The 20076-nt window shown below is 38.6% G+C and overlaps 1 protein-coding gene across 1 annotated transcript in view; it reads left to right on the top strand.

The window, feature by feature from the left end:
- Nucleotides 1-20076, top strand: part of CACNA1C (calcium voltage-gated channel subunit alpha1 C) — a 498678-nt gene that overhangs the window by 248837 nt on the left and 229765 nt on the right. The window contains exon 5 of the mRNA XM_042795184.1: nucleotides 543-682. Within this exon, the coding sequence (XP_042651118.1) occupies nucleotides 543-682 (140 nt within the window). The remainder of the gene's footprint in view (nucleotides 1-542; nucleotides 683-20076) is intronic.

Here is a 20076-nt window from a genome sequence, read left to right as displayed (position 1 = left end):
TAGCAGAAAGGGCAAAACCTAAAATTTGTGCTGTCTTGCCCTTCTGCTCAACTCCCATGGGATATGTCCAGACTGTCTGGTAAGGAGAGCCTGGAGACTGCCTTCAAAATCTGACCCAAATGCTCTGCTGATGATGACCCTTCAAATTCAGCACGAAACATTGCCAGAATGGCCATTTTGAAGCACCCAGCATACCCCAGCACACAGGGCAGGGAGCGTACCTCCACACGCCCCCGGGCAGCCTGGGCGCTGGGGTAGTCTATAGCTGGCTGCAAGGAGTCATTAGGCTGAAGGAGGAGCATGTCGTGTTTATGTCTGCTCCAGAAACAAGTGTTTTGCAAATGGTATAGACATCACCATTAGGCTTTTGCATATGGGAAGAGTCTGTCTCTCCTCCACCATATGTGAATGTTGACTGAGATGTGTGATACTCTTCACAGGTTTGTGAGATAGTTTGGGTGATATGATGATGATGATCTCTGTTCTTGTTTAGCCCAAGCCTTGCTGTCTGCCTACAGATTGTTTCCTCTTTCTTTTTGCAGGCTTTTTAGTGCAATTTTAGAACAAGCAACCAAAGCAGATGGGGGGAATTCAATAGGAGGGAAAGGTGCCGGATTCGATGTTAAAGCACTGCGGGCTTTCCGAGTATTACGTCCGTTACGGCTGGTGTCTGGAGTTCCTAGTAAGTAACATCATTGTTTTTCTTCTATGTATGTACCTTTGTGATGTGGCATGGGACAAGAGTAATTTGTGTAACAATTTTGAAGATGGAGCATGATGCAGATTATTTTTGGTGTGCGTGGGAGGCCTTTTTTCAAATTAAAATTTTCATGATAAACATGATATTAATCAAAAGATCACCAAACGAGAGCTGAAGGGGAATAGAAGTTTCATGGTATGTCAGTCTAACTGTGCAACCTCCGTAAACAATGAAAGTGGGACTTCCAAGATTTTAATGATTTCAATCAAAAGATCCTTTAAATAATTGTGAAGTCACAGTGCATTGTTGGTATTATAAATACTTGACCTTGATGGAAATGCTGTATGGCCATTTGTGTTGATTTTGGAGGGAGAGGAGCTTTTTCATTAGAATTTCATTCTCATCTTTTCACGTGATGTTCTGATCAAGAGAACTAGGAAAAATTTTGAATTAACAGGACATAGGACAATAACACAGTCATGTTCTCTGTTAGTGGTTTTTGCTTAAATTATTTGTAATGCATCTGAGAAAGTCCTCAAGGAGCTTTTGGTAGTCTGACATCCATTTTCTTATTTACAATGAAGGTATGAGTAAGTGGAAGTCTGGTAATTCTATTGTGGAGGTAGAATACGGACATCAGTGTGGGAGGATTATATTATTTGGCTTGAGAGTTTGTTATAGATGGGACCTGTTAGCCTTTTGGAGGGAGGGTTAGTTGAAAGCTGTCATTGCTTTCCATGTTTATAGCAATGAGAGATGTAGTTAGCAGGAAAGGAGTTAATTTTCTCCAGGATAGCTGTGGAGAGAGCTTTGTTTATTTTTATTTGGGGAGTTTACTAATTTGATATCTTAAAGTACTTCTAACCTTAGTCATTCAAAAACCTTAAGTCAGGTTACCATAAACTGTGAGATCAGCTTAAACATTATGATTTATTTAAAAAAAAGAAAAAAAGGTGTGAGGTTCTTTGGCTTGTTTTCTGATCCACTAGCTTATATTAGAGCCATGTTTGCAGGCTTTTCTTCACAACCATAAAGGGTTGAAACTTTTTAAATGAAAGGTGAGAATCTGTGGGAGGAGCTGAAGCACTGATAAAAGCAAAAAATACTGAGGCAGTTGACAGCACTACTATTTGGTCTCACAAAAAGCCATGCTTTGTAACCTGTCTGCAAGGCCCCAGCTTGTGCCCAATTTGGGGTTACTTTGGGCATCAGTGGGGGAGTAGAAAATACGGAAAAGTTAAATGCTGTTTATTAGGCAACTAAGGAGCTTCCGCTCTGATACAGAACTAACATCCACTGTTCATGCCACCTCTGTTAGGGATAACTGCAGTGAGTTTTTTCATGCAGACAGTTGTGTCCCATACAGAACGCAGCTCTGCTTTTGGCCAGATTTGTCTCATGAAGTGTATTCTGTCTGTGGTTTTCAATCTGCACTGGCACCCACTTAATTCCTATCTGTAAATTAAGGTTTTCTTGTTCTTAGTACTTCTCTGATCTAAGTCTTCTGGCACTTTCTAGTTCCAAGCCCACTGTATGGTAAGGGAAAGGTACTCGAATTTAAACATGTGTGAACTGGAGTGTTCTTGGTGAGATGCTGCTTATTCTGGAACGTGTTCTGAGAGTTGTTCTGATATGGGCTGAGCCTAACTGCACTTATATGTGGTTTGGAGAACAACATGTGTTCCCCAGGACAAAGGGATTTTGTTACTATTGTTCAAGTCTCTTGACCCAGTGCTCTTAGAGGACTAGAGGAAGCTGAGGGAGCCAAATCTGACAGTTTCATATCCATGTGCATATATGATCCTGACCCCAGCATAGACTATCTAATAGTCCATTTGTGGGTTTTCTCATCCAGAGAAGTATTTAATTTTAACCAGAACATTTCCAGGAAGTCTGGTGCGTGCTAACAAATATTTGATCTAGACAATGAAATGCTAGTCCAGTGTGAAGCAGGCAAACTGTCAACTTGACCTGACAGACATCTTCTATTACTCTTTATGGTTCTGACTAGAGACATATTTATTGAACTAGGCTTCTTTGGGGCTGGTGTGGCTTTTAGAAAGCCTACTTAGATCTGTAGCCAATATGGCCTCAATCTTCACTGGGCATTTTTAATTGTACAAATGCCTGTTGATTAACCTAGATAGATGTTATCACATCCATATGTATTAGAGCATAACTTTTCTTATAAGGCCTTTTAGATAAGATTACCTAAGCCAACCATAAATAATACATTAGAGGATTACATTATTACATAATAAATTAGTGCAGAGGTTTAGAAGTTAATTCTCTGGGTCCCATTCAAGTTCTGTCCCTGAGATATCATTAACACCAGTGAGTGAGTTACCAACATTGCACTTGCTCTGTGTTGCCATCCATAGAGAAATGTCTTTTGCTTCCTTCCCCTTCCAAAATGTAGTAGACTTTTCCACTGTGAGGAGAGAACATGCCTATTTGTCCTAAAATTACGTGAATGTAGCATGCACTGCAATTTCGTCTCACTTAACAGACTCTGTAAGTGTATGGAGCATCATGTTATTAATAAGAGGGGATCCTCTGGGTCATTGGCACCTGCCTTTTCCATGGAAAGCCCAACAACTGCTGGTTGACTTGAGGTCCAGATCTGACTACTACTATTTGGGAAAAAAAGCGTAAAGCACAATGATTCTTATAAACCAAGTTTATGAAGCACATGAATTTGTACATACAAATCTTAAACTCGTCAGGATTGGGGTTGGGAAATAGATTTTCCAAAGTGGATAGATTGGCTTGCAGCATGTAATATTTTTTTCTGAGTCAGAAGGAGTTTGTGTGGATTTTTTTCTCTCTGCCTTAATCCATGGGAAATAATCCAATTTAAGAGGGACATCTTTTGCATTCAGGTTCAAGCATTTGAAGACCTGTTTCAGAATATGGAATTTCTGCATAAGTGTGATTAGAAGTAGGGAAAAAATGTATGAATTGCCCTCTACAGTAAATTACTAGTGTCTGCCTTTTGCAGATGGAGAGGCTGAAGCAGAAGTTTAATGTTCAACACTTTTAGAAGTGGTTTCTAATTCTGTCTCATATTGGCTACCAGTGCTAGACACTGGGTGAACACAGATATCTGAAAACTTCAGGTAGATGGATAGGGGACGTTAGCTTCAGAGCTGAGAATCCCTTTTCTCTAAGTCTCATCCATGCTTAGTTCCTGGGACTTGGCTGTCTCTTGCCAGGAAACATCTCGGCAAAGAATTCTGGGACTGTTCAGTGCAGGAACTGGTTCGTCTGCAAGCAAAGTTGGTTCACCTACAGGCAGACAAGCAAAGGTGCCTTTGACAATCTTGTTAGGATTGAACTGTCCCAAGCCCCAAATTACTTTAGTGCCACCTACAATCAGAAGGGTTTGAGGTCAAGAATTCAACAAGGCCTGAAGACTACATCTGGATGACTGTTGTGGGCACATAAATATTTTATAATCTTTAAGAGAACAGATGATACTTTTATTCTTTGTGTTATGTGGACATTCACAAGACTACTTATCATAAGAAAAGAGAGAGACGTTTTGTTTAAAAGGTGAAACATACATTTTTTACCTGTGTCACAAAAACAATCATAGCATCATGGGAGAAGCCTTCAAAGGCGCTGAATTTAATGTCTTTGGGTTCCCATTACACCTTCAAAAATTGATGTTAAGTATTTACACATGTCCAAGCAGTGCAATAGGGATTTATTGGGTTAAAAAAAAAAAAAAAAAAAAAAAGTAGTTTGAGTGCCTTTCTTGAAAACTTTTTTTGGAGTGAGTACAGTTTTTGTTGTGACTATATGAGGTACACGGCAGAGCACTAGATTAGATACTTCCTATAGCTCTCATCCCTGTGCTGATAGTTGCTTTGTGAACAAAATAAAATTTAAAAGTAATTATTAAGTAAACTTGGTGGTTTTGGTGTTTTTTTTTTTTTTCATTTCTAACTCTTAAAGTCATACTGCTTCTGGAAAAATTTATCCACTCCCAGTCTAATGCCAGTTTAGCCTCGTATAAGCTTTCAAATTCATGTTGAATATTTTCAAAAGCACATGGATGATTTAGGTTTCACAGTGGTAAGTCACTTCAGAAAATTTAGATGTAAGCACTTTATGTCATTGATACACAGACCAGGCTTCACTGTTCAATTATTCTGTTACTGTCATACTAACGTAATTCTTGTAGCGCATACTTTATTTCAGTTGCTGAAATAACTCTACTGCTGGGGTAGCAAAGCAGTCTCCTTGTAAAAAAAAAAATTGCATGTGTGTTAGAGCACCCATCTTAATGTGGCATTAAGATCAATGTATTGGTTTGAAAAAGGAGAGAGAAGGAAAACTATTCCCTTGACAGACATAAGTAGACAAGTGCAAAATCAGCATGTATACCAAAACTTAATCACTTTAGCATCTTGGAAACTGTTACCCAGTACCTCCTTTGGCAGAAGTGTAACGCGTTGCAAAGCTTTCTAGGCTGAAAAAGTCAGCCCTTTTGTGTTAAGAGTTTTCTGTTGATTACTCTTCTATCTCCATTTTACATTATTAAATCTTTTAAAACTTGTTTTAAATATTTTGTGTGTGAGGAGGTCAAAAAGAAGCATCCAATTTGGCAATGAAGAAGCATGATCCAATTAAAAAAGCATTCCTGACTACTGGAAAGAGCAATCAGTTACTCCTATGCGTGCTAACTCATGCCCATTTAACTTACTGAATTCCATTTCTATCACCTTTATTCATGCTGCATGATTACACCACCTTATACATTCTGTTCATCCTCTTTATGTTGTACTTCATCTTCATGTAACTGCATTGTTGGCAGTAGTTACTGCCTATCTGATATTTGCAAAACTTAACTTATAAGCTCTTATAGGTAACTTGAAAACCATGTCATTTGAGTAGGTGATGTGTTCATTGTATTTTCAATGAGATCCTCTGTTGACCACCCAGATTTATGTGGGCAGAAGACCATGATATCCTTACCAAAGCCAGAGAGGAAACTTGACTGTTCCACTACCACAAAACCTTTCCATCTCTTTTATTTTCTTTTTCTTTTTCTTTTTTTTTTTTTTTTTAAAGAACCACAAAAAACTAAGACTGTGATGTGTTCAGGCTTCACTGGAGTCTCCTAGAAGGAGAGAGTTCCTCAAAGTCAGTATAGGTAGGTCTCTAGCACAAGTCTACTTACATGGTCTACAATGCAACAATCTCATAACAGAAACAGAGGGTGTGAGCAGAATAACCTAAGCCAGGCCCTCCTCATGACAGTGCAATGTCTTTCTGTCAGTGAAACAACAGTGTGTATGTTTTTTTAGTTAAAATGAAATAAGACCAGAATATTCATGCATGAATACCTAGCGATGACTACCTCTACACGTATTTAAATGACTAACTAGAGCAAATAAATTTTTGGAATGGTGCTGCTGTTGAAGTCCATAATTGCTCTGAGTTCATGTGGAAATTTGGCACCTTCAGACAAGGTGAATGAAAAATTTAGACATTTTTAGATTTTGATCTTTCTCGTTAAAATTAGTCCTCGTTTGCTCTGAAATGGTCTTCTATATTAAAACTTAAAATGCTTTCTCAGTCCCAGCAATGTTCTCTACCCCATATTCATTGCAGAGTTTTCTCATTACCACAGACTTCTTCCATCCTTATCCCAGACTCTGGCATTAATCAGATGGTTTCTTTGAGCTGTATAGTATATAGAAAAGTACCCTGTCTTTAATTGCAATGTCCTGACAGATCTGAGCCATTTGGGTGTGTATATATGATGCTGCATTCACCACATACATCAGTGAAGATGAGAAGTAAAAAAGCCCCTGAGGACTATATGAAAAGAGTAATCCATGAGGAACGTTTTGCCCATTTAAGAGATGCTGGATTGGCAATGTCATGCAGCTGGGTTTGTTGTTAATTTACCATATTGTTGCAGTGAAGCAAGAAAATCCCAGGGGTGATAGGACTGAATTTTTTTCTGTTGAGGTTTTGTCTGTGTGGGACACTGCCTAAGCACATTGTGCATACTAACTTACAGTCAGTTTTTTGGGACAAGTAAGAGAAAAAGCCTTTCAAATGCTTACATTTTCCAATTAAGATTGTTCTTAACTCTAAGACTGACAATATTTCTTTTTTTCCTCCACTTTTCCAAGGAATATGATTTAATCTAATTACTTCAAATCATAGGGGAATTCTGTCTGTATGATCTCATAATTCAGAAATAACCCTCACTGAAAGAAAAATATGAGAGGGCTTTTACAGCAAAACACAGAGCAACTTACAGAATTTAAGACAGTAGGGACATGTCAGACTCACCATGGTAGTCCTGCTAACGTAAGACTAAGCAAATCTCATGTTTGATTCCAGGACTCTGAATTTGCTCTTGAATGATTTATAAAAAAATGTAGTTTTGATGCTTGTTGCCTATCAGAAGGCGTCTTAGCGCTGTAAGCTAGAAACTGGTACTATATTGAAGACTTAGTTTTCAACTATACCCGATTCGGAGGCAGTGTGAGTAACCAGGAGGGAACAGACGTAACGTTTTCTCTCGTGTGTAATCTTTGTAAAGCTGAATTTGTCTAGAGTCCAAATTGAACTCAGATGTAATTGAAGCCTCCTCAAAACCACTCTACCCAGTGTGTGAAGAAGGCTAGGCCAGTAAATAAGGACCAGGCACCATGCAAAGAGCCCAGTTCCTGCTGCAGGTACGCTGCTCCTGAAACCTTCCACTCTGACTGTACGGTATAAAGCAGGGAGAATGAAACGTTGATTGATTTTTAAGTACCCTCAAATGCCCTCTCCCAGGGAAAATTCACTATTCTCATTTGTAGCATCATGTCAACTTGGATGTGCCAAACCACTTTACTGGAGGGTGATGATAGAACCTAGAGCAACTCTACATGTTGTTAGTTCTTTCTGTATCTCAGCGTGGAGCGGTGACATTCGCCTTATTCCATCCTTGGCACCTGACTGGTCTGTGACTGCTGTCCTGCTTGGGCTTGCGATGCCCTTCCCAGCCAGTGAGACAACACAGTTCAATCTGTTGCAATTATTCCATTTTGCAGCCATTGAAATAAACACACCCAATGCAGTTATTTGCCTTGCATTTGGGATTTATTTTTTTTTTTAGTGCACAATCAAAGTTTTCAACTGTAATTTCTCTTTTTTTTTTTTTTTTTTCTGCACAGCGCAAGAAAATTAACACCACTTTAAGTAGTTGAGGAAATAATGTAATTGAGGTAGTAAACACAGAGAATTCAAGAAATCCAAATTTACATCTCTTTTAGAAACATGCATTTTTGAAATATGGCAAAGAAATATGAGCCATTGCCTGTTTCTATATGTTGAGCAGCACATAGTAAGTCTTAAGTTTTAAGCAAATAATAACTGGCAGTTAGGAAGACATTTTTTTTTTTCAAAATTTGTATCCTTCTGGCAAAGTATAGTTTGCAGTCATCTGCTCTGCACATGGTTTGCATCTATACACTGTCACTGGTGGAGCTAGGGGCTTAAATTTACCCTCCTGATGTATGTGAGGTTATGGTATAAACAGTATACCAGTGGAGGATTCTGGCTTGCCTTCAATGTGAGGAGGTAGGAGAAGTGGCCTGATCAAAGCTTTCAGTGTGAAAGATTTATGTGTAGGTACAAAAGAGTAGAGTAAGTTGGAAGAGACAGTATGCTTGGCAGTTTATTGCCACCAAACCTATGTGATAAAGGTCATCGACAACAGAGGGAATTGCTGCAAGTACATTTAGGCAAAATTTGTCTTCCAAATCTTAATTCTGTCTTAAATTTGTTGTTGTTGCATTTAATAATGTCCGCTTTTGCCAAGTCCAATTCCTTTCTTTTCTCTTGGGCTCTAAAAGCTGTAGGAAACGTGCTCTCAAGCAGATTTCTTACTTTATCCTTCATTCTTGGACAAGACTTCACAACCATCTGTACCATCTCTTCAGCACATAGAGCACCGTATGAGGACAAGTTGCACCACCTTTCCCATGTCATTGCCTAGCTGTTTTTAATCTCTAGTGACCAATTTGTTTTGCTTTCTTTACAAATAGGAAGGGAGTGGAGAAAAGGAGGAGAGAACAGTCTGAACCAAATATCCTCATTAAGCTTATTTCTTCATAGTTAACTTAAAACTCTACACATGCTTGCAAGTCCTTTATTTACTTAGATCACCGTTACTCAAGGGAGTAATTTGATTCCAGCATAGCGTATCTATCCCATAGATAAAGTTCATTCCTATGAGCAGGGCTTACACAAACAGGACCTAAGGCATATTTCCTTGAGTGGTACAACCTGAAGAATGATGTAATTTATGGCAGAAGAGGTTAACGAAGTGTAGCAAAATGGGGTTTGTCTTAGTAAAGATTACTCACAGAGGCACAGACTTCTTGTTGTAATTTAGATTTGTCTCATTTAAGGAACACCAATGAAAACAGGGAAATATTTATTATTTGATCTTGGCTATGTAGCTCTTTTAAAAATAGCACTAACTACAAATGTACCCAATAACTGCGTTAGCCTTTATCCTACCAATTACTGCGTGTGCTGGCATGATTATTCAAAATGTCTTTGTAACAGAACAAAACAAAAAATCCCAATACCATAATGTGGGACCACATCAGGGTGTAGGCAGTCCCTTCCAAATGAAGAAAACTAAAACCCACGCTGACATCAAAGAGCAGATGTGGAGACAGTCAAAAAATCCTAGCTTGTCTTAGTAAGAGGTTTTTCAGAAGTGCTCTGGATGGATCAGACTTTCTTTATAGCACCTTTTTTTCATTTTTCAAGTAATGCCTAGAGTTCTCATTCAGAATGGGTGTAGGGCATGGCTCTCAGAGAGAGTCCATGCCATCAAGATGTTTGTCCTAAAGCATCTGAAAATCTAAGAATGCCATCTGCTGTCTCCTAAGAACAGTTTGCATTGTTGTTTAGATATGCTTTTGTCTGGACCATAAAGGAGCAGAAGTATACATACAGATTGTAGCTAACTGGTATCAGCAGGAGTGTGTTGAGTTCCTAGTTGCTCATTTGTATTTGCTGGCTGTTGCTGTCTCCATGACAGGTGAGAGAAGATATTGCTGTTCCAGATCAAAATGGTATGGATATGATCTGCTCTGTTTTCTTCTTCCATTCTCTCCCAGGTGACATCTCTACTGCATCTGATGTTGTCCCAAGATTACATCAATTGCCATTTCATACTTTGATTATAATTGGCTATATTTTGTGTATTAATTTAAGATCTTATATGGAATGATTTGAAGTTCATTGTTCATTTTCTCTAAAGTGAGTGAATATACATCTATGAATTTGTTTCTGAACTATTGGGACTTTTTCACATGCCTGAAGCTTTCCCATCCTCTCTCGAAGAGGCAACTAACACACACTGGGTAGCATTCGTCTTGGAAGTGGGACGCAAGAGAGTTCAGAGAGTGTTTTGCTCAGGACACAAGGTGGTATGTGGATGTTCTGTGACTCTGGCAATATTTGAATTAGTTCTGTTTGTCCTGGCCTCCCAAAAACATTTTTAGGTGCCTGTGGTCATTGTTGTGATTTTCACAAAGCATTATCAAAATATCAGCAAAGCACAGAGCAGTGAACCAGTCAGATAGTTCTTTCAACAAGTGAATACATTTTAAGTCTCCTGTTTGTCTCTAAATAAATTATTTTTTCAGTGATGATCTGAATTTATGATAATATTGCATCTTGTACAAGTGCTGTAGGAGGAAAAAAACCAAAGCACACTGAACTAAGAGGAGGAAAATCTGAGGAAATACATTTTAAAATTTCAGTGACTACATACATATATTGGAGACTTTCCCTCTTCCCTTTAGTCTAGCTTCTCCAAAATCAGCAACTGCCTTCTGAGGTACATCTGCTTGATATTACTGTGCTAGCTGAGAACACAGGAATATTGGCTGGTATGAACAACTAATAAAATTTTCTATGCTTAAGATGTTCACTGATGGAACAAATAATTTGTTGTTCTGATCATGGGGAAGTATTGACCAAAGGCAAACTGCAGCCCATCTAACCTACCCAGTCTCTTAACATTTTCTTAAAGTTTTATTTCTGCCAGGGAAAGGGGAAGGAGATCAGACATCTTTCTTAATCTCCCTTTTTCCCAGAAGCAAATCCAGTTCCTGTTTAACACATGTAACAATAACCTATCCCATATGTGTTTTGCCCTTTGTTGCAACTATTTTTTTTTTCTGAGTTGTCTGAATAACTATGCCTCTTATTTTTTCAGTTTTAGATTATCTTCTCCTGGTTTGCCCTGCCACGTCAATCACAATTCAGAAAACATCTGTTAGCCCTCTGCAAAGAATCTTTTTTTCAACTTCAGTAATGCTAAAGCTGCTGAATATTTTTACATCAGAAGCATTTTTGACAGAAAGTAGCTCATGGAGTAAAAGAAATAGAAGGAATTATAAAAATACTATTTTTGTCACTTTTTTCATAAAGCTTACTAAATTTTGTTTTCTTTAGGAGACAAAAGATCTCTAGAAAACCAATTTCATTGTCAGATTACAAAATCTCCTCTTTAAATTTTCTTCAAGTGTCTCATCTTTCAATCAGAAGCTATTCTTGCAGAGGGCTCCCCTCTTTGAAGGCAGTAGTGCACACCTGGTGTGAGAACTGGGACATATCAAATGCTATATATTTTAGCTGTATAATCTGTTGGCTTGTTTTCTTTTATATTACTGTTAACACATTAAACTAGCAGCCTGGCTGACATTTCTATCTTGTTTTGCATTGGCTATTTGTTTTAGTGATTTTTTTGCTGCACTAACTGTTGTCCTTTGTTGTTCAGCACATTTCTGCCATTGACATTTTCTCATAGGTTGTTGCTGTGCCCTGGTTTTTAATATGTATAGAAAGCTACCAAAAGATAAAGTTCCTTTTAATCAGTTTGATGTCTTTGTCAGAAATCAAACCAAGACGTCTGTGTATGCATACACACAAGCTTTACAAAGGTCTGTTTTAAATATAACAGTTCTGTTGTTTAGTATAAACAGTGTTCAGTTATAGGGTTGAGTCTCACCCTTGCCCTCAAAATATAGGTGAAAATTTAAACTAAGGCTTTAGCCCCTCCTTTGCTTTGCACGTTCTGGTGTTGAGATAGTTATTTCACTTAAAATCTTTGCTTTGGAGGGCACCAAATTCCACTCAGATTTATATTTGTATATTTCTGTATCTGTAAAGATTTTAATTTAGCTGTTCAGTTTGCAGCAGGAGAGCCTTATGATTCCCTCTTGACAGCTTATTATATGTAAAAAGAAATTCAAAATAAATAAATGTTTAGTTCCAGTGTATTTCAGCAACACATACACCGTCTATACAAAAATCTTTTGAATCATGCAAGTCATAAAGAAAGCTACAATGAAAGTAAACATCAATAAAGAACCATTCTTTCATCTGACAAATACATCTTTGCAAAAACTGCAACCATTAATTTTTCTGTCCAAACATACTAGAGCTACCTAGTGAGCTAAAGGAGGTTTTGGTTATTATATCAGAAGGCATTTTTTTCCCCTAAAGCTATTTTAATATCTGATGTCTGCAAGCAGAGTTTTAGGTCTAATCAGATTCATAAAAATCAAAAGCAACAGTCTTACTAGTGTGGAAAAGAAAAAAGCTGGAGTTACTTAGGTATCCTGAGATGGGACTGATTAACCACTGAACGGATCAGTCCCTAAATCCAAACTGTCTTCTTAAAACTAAGAGTCAAAGTTGTTCAGATTTGTCTGGCCGTGTCTTTTCAAGGGTTTTGGCATTGTACCATGCATTTTCATTAAGAGCATTTTTAGTAGTTTAAAAAGAGAAAACAAATTCCACATGTGCATCGAGCTAGTAACACAGCAGTGATAATACATCATGTGGTTCACATAAATTTTTTCATTACCTGATCAGGTAACTTTCTATTTTTAGGTTCTCAAAATAGTCCTGATAACCCTGTATGACAGTGGTTTTGAAAATGTCATGCTATGCCTCTGCAGAGCTTAGTCCTAACTATGCCCATTAAGTGCTATCCAAATTGAAGAGGTGGAGTGTATTTTCTTCTCCAGGGCTATATAGCCTGTGTTTGTCATATACAGTGCTGGACTTCTACATAGATAGTCATCTAAAGAGAAAGTTTTAGGGTTTATCCAGTATTTTGTTGCACTTTTTCTATCATGAGAAGGTAAAACTTAGTGTAGCTCATGGTATGCCAGTTATAATAGGCTTGGAGTGTTTAACCTGAAAGAAGATCAATTTTTGTCCTCAATATATTTTTCTTCAAGTACTACAAGACTGTAATCTTATTGTCCCTAATGGTACTTTTGCATTTGGCATCCCTGTTAACATTTATTACCTTGCTTTTACCTTTTCTAAACCTGTTCACAAGTGATTAATTAGAAAGAACAACAGAAGAAGGAGCTCAGACAACCAGAAGACTATAAGACAGAAAGGATTATTTAGCGATGAACAAAAAGGAGCTAATGTCCACTTATCTGGGGACCTATGAAAATAAACATTTAAAAATAACTCTTTTCGTGACGCTGAGATTTTGACAACTTTACAAAGGCATTTGTAATGCAACAATTATTAGTCCTCCGCTTAAATGCTGCTACACTCACAATTGAGACCCGAGTGCTTTGGGCCCATTTCTGTTACCATGATTCTTTAGTGTTTACCCACAGTTTCTTGTTTCAAAAACTACATCCTTAGGACGCAGTAACGTGTGCAGTCATTCCTCTGAGCTGTGTACAAACAGCATTTGTCATTCTAAAACAAAGCTCTTACATCATTATCTCAGTTCAGAGGCTACAGAGGTTACCCCCCCACACTGGTTGGGGGGGGTTTGTGTTCACTTGACCAGACTAAAGGCTGTACAGCATTTTGACACATTCCTATGCAAGTTTTCTGACTGAATCCAGTGGCACAGGGCTAGATCAAAACTTGCTCCTGTACTGGAGCTTGAAAGACTGTTCTCTGCTTGAGCATGAAGAAATTATAAAAAGTGGAAGTATGATGGGTAATTTCACTGAGAACTGGTGCAGTCTTCTGGCCAGACTGTCTTTAGTTTTGCATAGCTCTCTAGGGAGAGGGGTAAATAAAAATTCTTCCTATTTGTGATCCTTCACAGTGATTTAGTATAGATAAAACCTTTACAGTGAGCCCAAGAACTGTTTTCTCATGATCATCCTGTCAGCAGGAAATCAAAGCTATTTCCTGGAAAGAGTGACAGCTGATCCTTACTGGCCCAGGAACTGCCAGGGCTCCTGAATACCCTTTATGTGCTTTACTTTCAGCCCATCTCTAGGAATCCCTGTTTGTCAGTGAATACTTGACCTCATCCTCCCCCCTACCCCATCTCAGCATAAGACTACTTTACAGTGCACTGTGATCCTTATTCAAAACAGTCTCAAAGTTAACTTACTGAATTTCATTTGTGGTTTTGCTTAAAATGGTCTTTAGTTGCCACTTTTCTCTCCATGTTCCTTCTCTATATGCAGGTAGCTGCATGGGAGGGACACTACACCTTTTTTGTTTTACACTGAGATTCTGTAGATCTTGCCTAGACCTCATCCACAGCTGAACTAGCTGAACTGAGCTAAGATGAAATGGCTGGAGAATGAAGTTGACCTTGTAGGAGCTAGCTAATGTGTGGGGACTGGAAAGATGAGCAAGGTCTTCTAATCAACAAGCAACTTTCTTATAAAGTGAACACTTACGTACTTTGAACAGAAAGCTATTAAAAAAGGTTAAAGCCCCCCAGGAGGAGAGTGCTTCTATGACTGGTAGTAAAGGTTTCTTCCAGCAGAGATGCAAAGAGCCTAAGGCAGTGTGTACATTTATCCAACCATCATCCTCAGGCACCCAAAAGCTGGGGCTGTGTGGCCACCATGCTGAGGGCAACCTGTATGGTTTGGCTGTCTAAGTTAGGTCACTCTGACAAGTAGAAGATACTGAGGATGAAAAGCTGCCCAAGAAAAAAGGATCCAGAAGGAAGAGCTGGATTTTGTTGTGGCTTTTGGATTTGTTGTGCTGTTCCTTTCTCGCCTCAAAGGATGAGGAAAGGGTGGTATTGCAAGACTTGACAAATATAAAACAATTGTGTTTGCATACATGTGCCCATTTCTACGAATCTCCTTTTGTGTGTGTGTGTGTGTATTTCAGTTTGAAAAGTCAATGAAAATATGGTTTGAAAATGGAAGAATGAGAACATTGGGAGCAGATGCCAAATTTTCTTTTTTCTATTAATTACAGCACATGGCTTTGAATTGTATGTTCATATAGGTTTAAATTGCATTACCTACTCCAAAATAGTCACTGTTCAGCTTGAAAAGTCTTTCCTGGTTTTGATTTCTTTTTGCTTCAGCTAGTTTTCTGTCCTGTGTCGTGTCTTTCTTTCCTATTCCAAGACCTTCTCTATTATTCTTGAAATAGAAATGACATCTGCAGCCCCAAGAATGCTGCACTACACCCACAGAATTTGCTTTATCTAGCAATCTGCCACTAATATTTTGAGACTCCAGCAAGACAGTAAGGGACTACCTCCCCAAATTGTTACCGTACAGCTGTCCTTAACTGAACTATGCCATATGAGTTCCCTTCGCAACACTGGTGAAGAAAGTCCTCAGTGTTTTCCATCAGAAATCACTGTAGTTGTACTTACCTAAGATATCTTGCTATGGCTCTGGACCGTTTTGTGATAAAAATGTCTGTCATTTTCCAGGCTTCCTTTAAAATTGGTATAAAACCTTTCATATTTATGAATATTTAATATTTTTCCATTTTCTTAGCCAATGCCTATGTTTATTAAAAGATAAACATCCACTTTGGGGAATATTACTGGTTATATTGCTCGTGCTTTGGAAATAAAGATAACTGTAGTGGCAGTCTTTTAGTGTATCATCAGAAATAACTGTGATTTGTGGGTAGGCCTAGCTCATGGCTGGGGATGGTGAATAAACTCTGCCACTTAAGAGTGGTTCCCAGAAGTGATCTGACTCAGGCACTGTGCTGAGTCACAAATCCTCCCCTGCTTCCTCCTTGCTTGAAGAAAGTAGTAGTTTTCTTCTGAACTATATTAGCAGAAAAATAATTACCTCCCACAGCCTTGGCACTGGCTTAAGTATGAAAATCTCTGTGTGTTTGTGTGTGTATCAGGAGGCAGAGGAGGGATGGATGAAGCTGAAAGTCCTCTCCTTTCCCTTTTATTCCTGTTCGTTCCCAGAACATCATTTATATGAAACTGTGCATGCTCATACTCCTAGTTTGGGTAACACCATGGTGTAGGCAAAATATAGCCCTGCAAAGCTAATGAGGGAGTAGACGCGGAATGCACTTTCTCTGAAGATCTGGACTACTAATATGATGAGAACAGGAAACCACCCTGTCCAACAAACCAAGTTTGATCCAAAATTGAAGACACATGAAAATATGAGATAGAGCTCTGCTTGGAAAGGCCCAAATGTTTTTTTCCTGAGACCAACCTACCATTAGTTTCTTTGGACATGTTCCACAGCGCAACAATGCCAAGTGCATTTTAGCAGCTGGGTCTGGCGCACTTTTTTTTTTTTGTGCCATCTTGCTGAGCATTGATTGAAATCCAAAAAAGCTTGTAAGTACACAATGGGGTATGTAGGTAATCCCATTGCTTTAGGTGCAGACACTTACATGCCTAGAGATAAGCTCATTCTTCAATAACTGCCTGAATTGATGAGACAGCAACCAGCCCCTCTCGTGATTGTCTTCCTGAGAGAAAAATGCAGCATCATATAATAGCTCTAAAACACCTGAAGCATCCCTAACAGTGTATTTTCCATAGCTCTGAGAAAAATCAATGTTGCTTGGTATAAGCTCTTTTCCTTCTTTCTTCCCTCTATTCCCCAGTTGTGCCCTAAACCTTTGGGTCGGTGCAGTCCTTTAGAGGCTGAAAAGGGCTTGACCTGGTATAGAAAGCAATGTTGTTCCCATGTAATAAATATTTAAAACATTTTATCAGTGCAAATAAATGCTAAATTCTGTAAGCCCAGGGAATGGCATTAACATTATTTGCTTACTGAAGCATTTATGGAGTCAGTGTCAGCCAACAGAATGCAGCCAAGAGGGGTATTTTTAAAGGTAAACTGAAGTGCTTTTAAAATAAATACTAAGAAGTGTTTAAGATCTTAAATTATTAACAGGAGAAAACCATGAGCTGAAAAAGCGCAAACAATCCCTTTTGTAGCACTTGCCCTAACCTCTGTGCAGTTATCTCTTTGTCCAGCTTGGAGTGAGCTCCTCAAGGCAGATGCTGTGCCTTCACAGATGTCTGGAGAGTGTCTAGCACATGGAGGGAGCTTCCACGAATGAATAAATACATTTAGAATGCCAAATATTTGAAACCCATTTATTTTTATATTTACTTGCCAGGACATAAGTTCAGGACTCTGCATTTGAGGTTGGCCAACAATGGCATTGCCAGCCTCTGTAAAGCAGTGTGAAAACACAGCTCTTCACTCTGCTGTGGGGAGATGGTTATTGGCATCACCTACTTGAAATCCAGAGGCCAGCTTTCCATTCTGATCAGGTCACCAGGCATTCTGATTTAATGATGATTATAAGCTGCATAGCTCATTGCTAGGGGCGCAAGCCTTACCTCCACAAGGGAGAAACTGCCAAAGGTGTGCAATGGTGTATTACAGAGAACATCAGGCAAGTGGGACTGAATTGCCCATGTATTTTGAGCACTGATGTTGAGTGATATCTATGTGTCGCGGTGTGCAAAGATTAAGAGTATGCATGAGTTGGGACAGAGAAGCCTTTTTTTAAAAAAAATAAGTTTAACTGTCTTTTCTTCTTCTGCATAGGGAAAGTGCACATAAAAGCGTGTAGAAGTTCTCACCATTGGTTAGAAAAAGCTTTGTGACTGCATGTAAGGGGATGATTTGCCTTGATTTACCCTGATCAGAAATGCATCCGATCACCCGCAGATACTGATCTGCACCTCTTAGATTTCAGAACACAGATTTGATGTGTTTTGAAGTATGTGGAGTTTTTATTTTAAAAAGTGTCTCTGTTTGTTCCACCTACCCATGGCTCTCACCCGGTCCTTTAATCCTTCTTTATCTGCTCTCCCTGTTCCTCCCCCCTTGCTACTACACTGACTTTTCTGATTGTCCAGACCTGGTTTCTCATACCATTCCTTGCAACAGCTATTCATCTTGCAAGTGGCTGCCTGCACTGAGAATAAGGTAACTTACTGGCAGCAACTATATTGCAGCAATAAGCTTAACAGCAATGCAGGGAGCCTGGTGATGTGCATATATCCCCTGCCTTTCTACAAGTGGCATTCATTATGTCTTCTGAGAGGACATTTCTAAAGTTGCAGCATAGTTAGTGGTTTTAAACTTTTAGAAATTATGAATACTTTAAGGGTAATGTATCTAAGCTTGCTAATTAATGGAATCGTCTGGATTTAAAAACAGATTGCCCTAACAGGGTATTGCGCAGTACACACATCAATTCATGCTAACAGTATTCAGTAGCTCATCTCTTCTTCAAAGTTGGTTTATTATCCTCACAAAGCCTTTCTCTAATTAAGCTAGCTGAAGCTCCTGTAAACCTTCTGGTGGTACATGTTCCTCTTGACTGTTTAAACCTTGTCGTCTCATGTTTATAGTGCAAGCCTTTGATTTCACAAGCACTGCTTTAACACAAAGGGCATTGGTTTGTGCAGGTATTATCTTCTCTGGACATCTGTAGTACACTGAAGCACTTTCATGGCATCGTTTATAATGAAGCTACATTTAAAATGAGAGCTTTTTGTTCATCCCTGTCTCTGTTCTCAGTACCCTCTCAAGACCACTGGGTATATTCTATGATGAATATTAAATTAATTAATAATAATAATAATAATAATAATTAAGGGTAAATTACATAAGACCTGGTATTAGAACTCTCAACCTTGTAATCTTGGCTACCTTTTGGATTCACAAGACTCCTAAAATCACTAAAAATTGAGACCTTTATTTACTTTTGTGTAGATTTATTTGAAGCTACAGGCATTTTAATCTGCAAAGTTTGTGGGTTTTTTTCAGGTTCATAGCCATCTGTAGTCTTTTAACATTCTTGTATTGTTGTACATTTTGTGGGAGAAGGTGGGACATCGTTTTAATTTTCTGGTGAATGTTACATCCTCAACTGCTGTAAAGTATTGAAGTGAAGTTGATGAGGACTGCAATTCATTTCCTGTATGTACTTAGACTTAGTAGACTGAATGATGTGAACATATAGGGGAAAAGGTTGACTTCCTCATGTCACAGCAATATTTTTTCCCCAGAGACATTGCTTATCCAGAGTAAGTACCTAGAAGCAACTGAGCAAGCAGAACAGCCCACTATTGTATAGGATGAGTTTTGATCCTGTCAGTATTGTACTTCATGTAAGGATCTCTTTGTGAAAGCCAGAATGTTTCAGGCTGAATATCACTCCCTTTGGATAGTAGCATGAACCATTAACAGATAACTGAACTGACTCAAACACCTGAAAAAATGTTCTGACTAGAGGGATGCCAGTAGCCGGCTTTGGATTACTAGCAGGCAGTGGATGCTCTTGCTGGCCTGGCAGCTGATGCCACCTTTGATTGCCTCTGGTGCGTTCCATCACGGCTAGGGAGCAAACACAAAGTCTCAACCTTAGCTGCAAATTGACAAGTGAATTGCCTATGAGTGAAGGTGCTTGCCAAGAGATGTGTCATTCTTATTAAAAAGTATCTAAATTAGTTAAAAAAAAAAAAGTAATAAAAATTAAAATCTAAGATCTTAGATGATAGATTTTAAAAGTTAATAGTTATCACAAACTCTGATGGCAGATGCATAACAGACATTTACAACTCATGAATCATTTTTTTTTCAAAAATCACAGCTAATATCAACTTCTCTGAGGGGATGACAGCATTTGCAGCAGACATTAATGGCTTCTGGCTCTCAGTCATTGCAAAATCATGAGCTTGTAATTGTTCTGATCTGGCTATTTGTAGACTATAGAGCTCTAGAGGTCTCTCAATACTTCCAACATTAATAACTTGCCAGTGACAGTAGTTGCCATCACTGTTACCAGTGATAATACTTTAAGATCTTTGTAAATGCAAATACTTACTAAAGGCTTGTAAGGCTGGCTTTGTTATTCTGGTTTTACAGATGAGGGTGAGGAGACAGAGAAAGGCCCAGGAATCTGCAGCTTGAGTTAACTGCATCTGAGAGTACAACTGCTTGGGGCTTTAGCAAACTCGGCTACAAGTCACCTTCCGTGGGCCATTCTGGAAATGTTTGGCTCACTCATGATTAGGACTTATATCAGTCTTATGTCTTAACAACAGCCATGTAATAATACTTTGT

The sequence above is a fragment of the Tyto alba genome, unplaced genomic scaffold, assembly GCF_018691265.1.
Source record: "Tyto alba isolate M040663 unplaced genomic scaffold, T.alba_DEE_v4.0 Super-Scaffold_21, whole genome shotgun sequence".
Taxonomy (NCBI): domain Eukaryota; kingdom Metazoa; phylum Chordata; class Aves; order Strigiformes; family Tytonidae; genus Tyto; species Tyto alba.
Note: the sequence above shows the minus strand (reverse complement) of the source record. Positions and strands in the feature narration are given on the sequence as shown.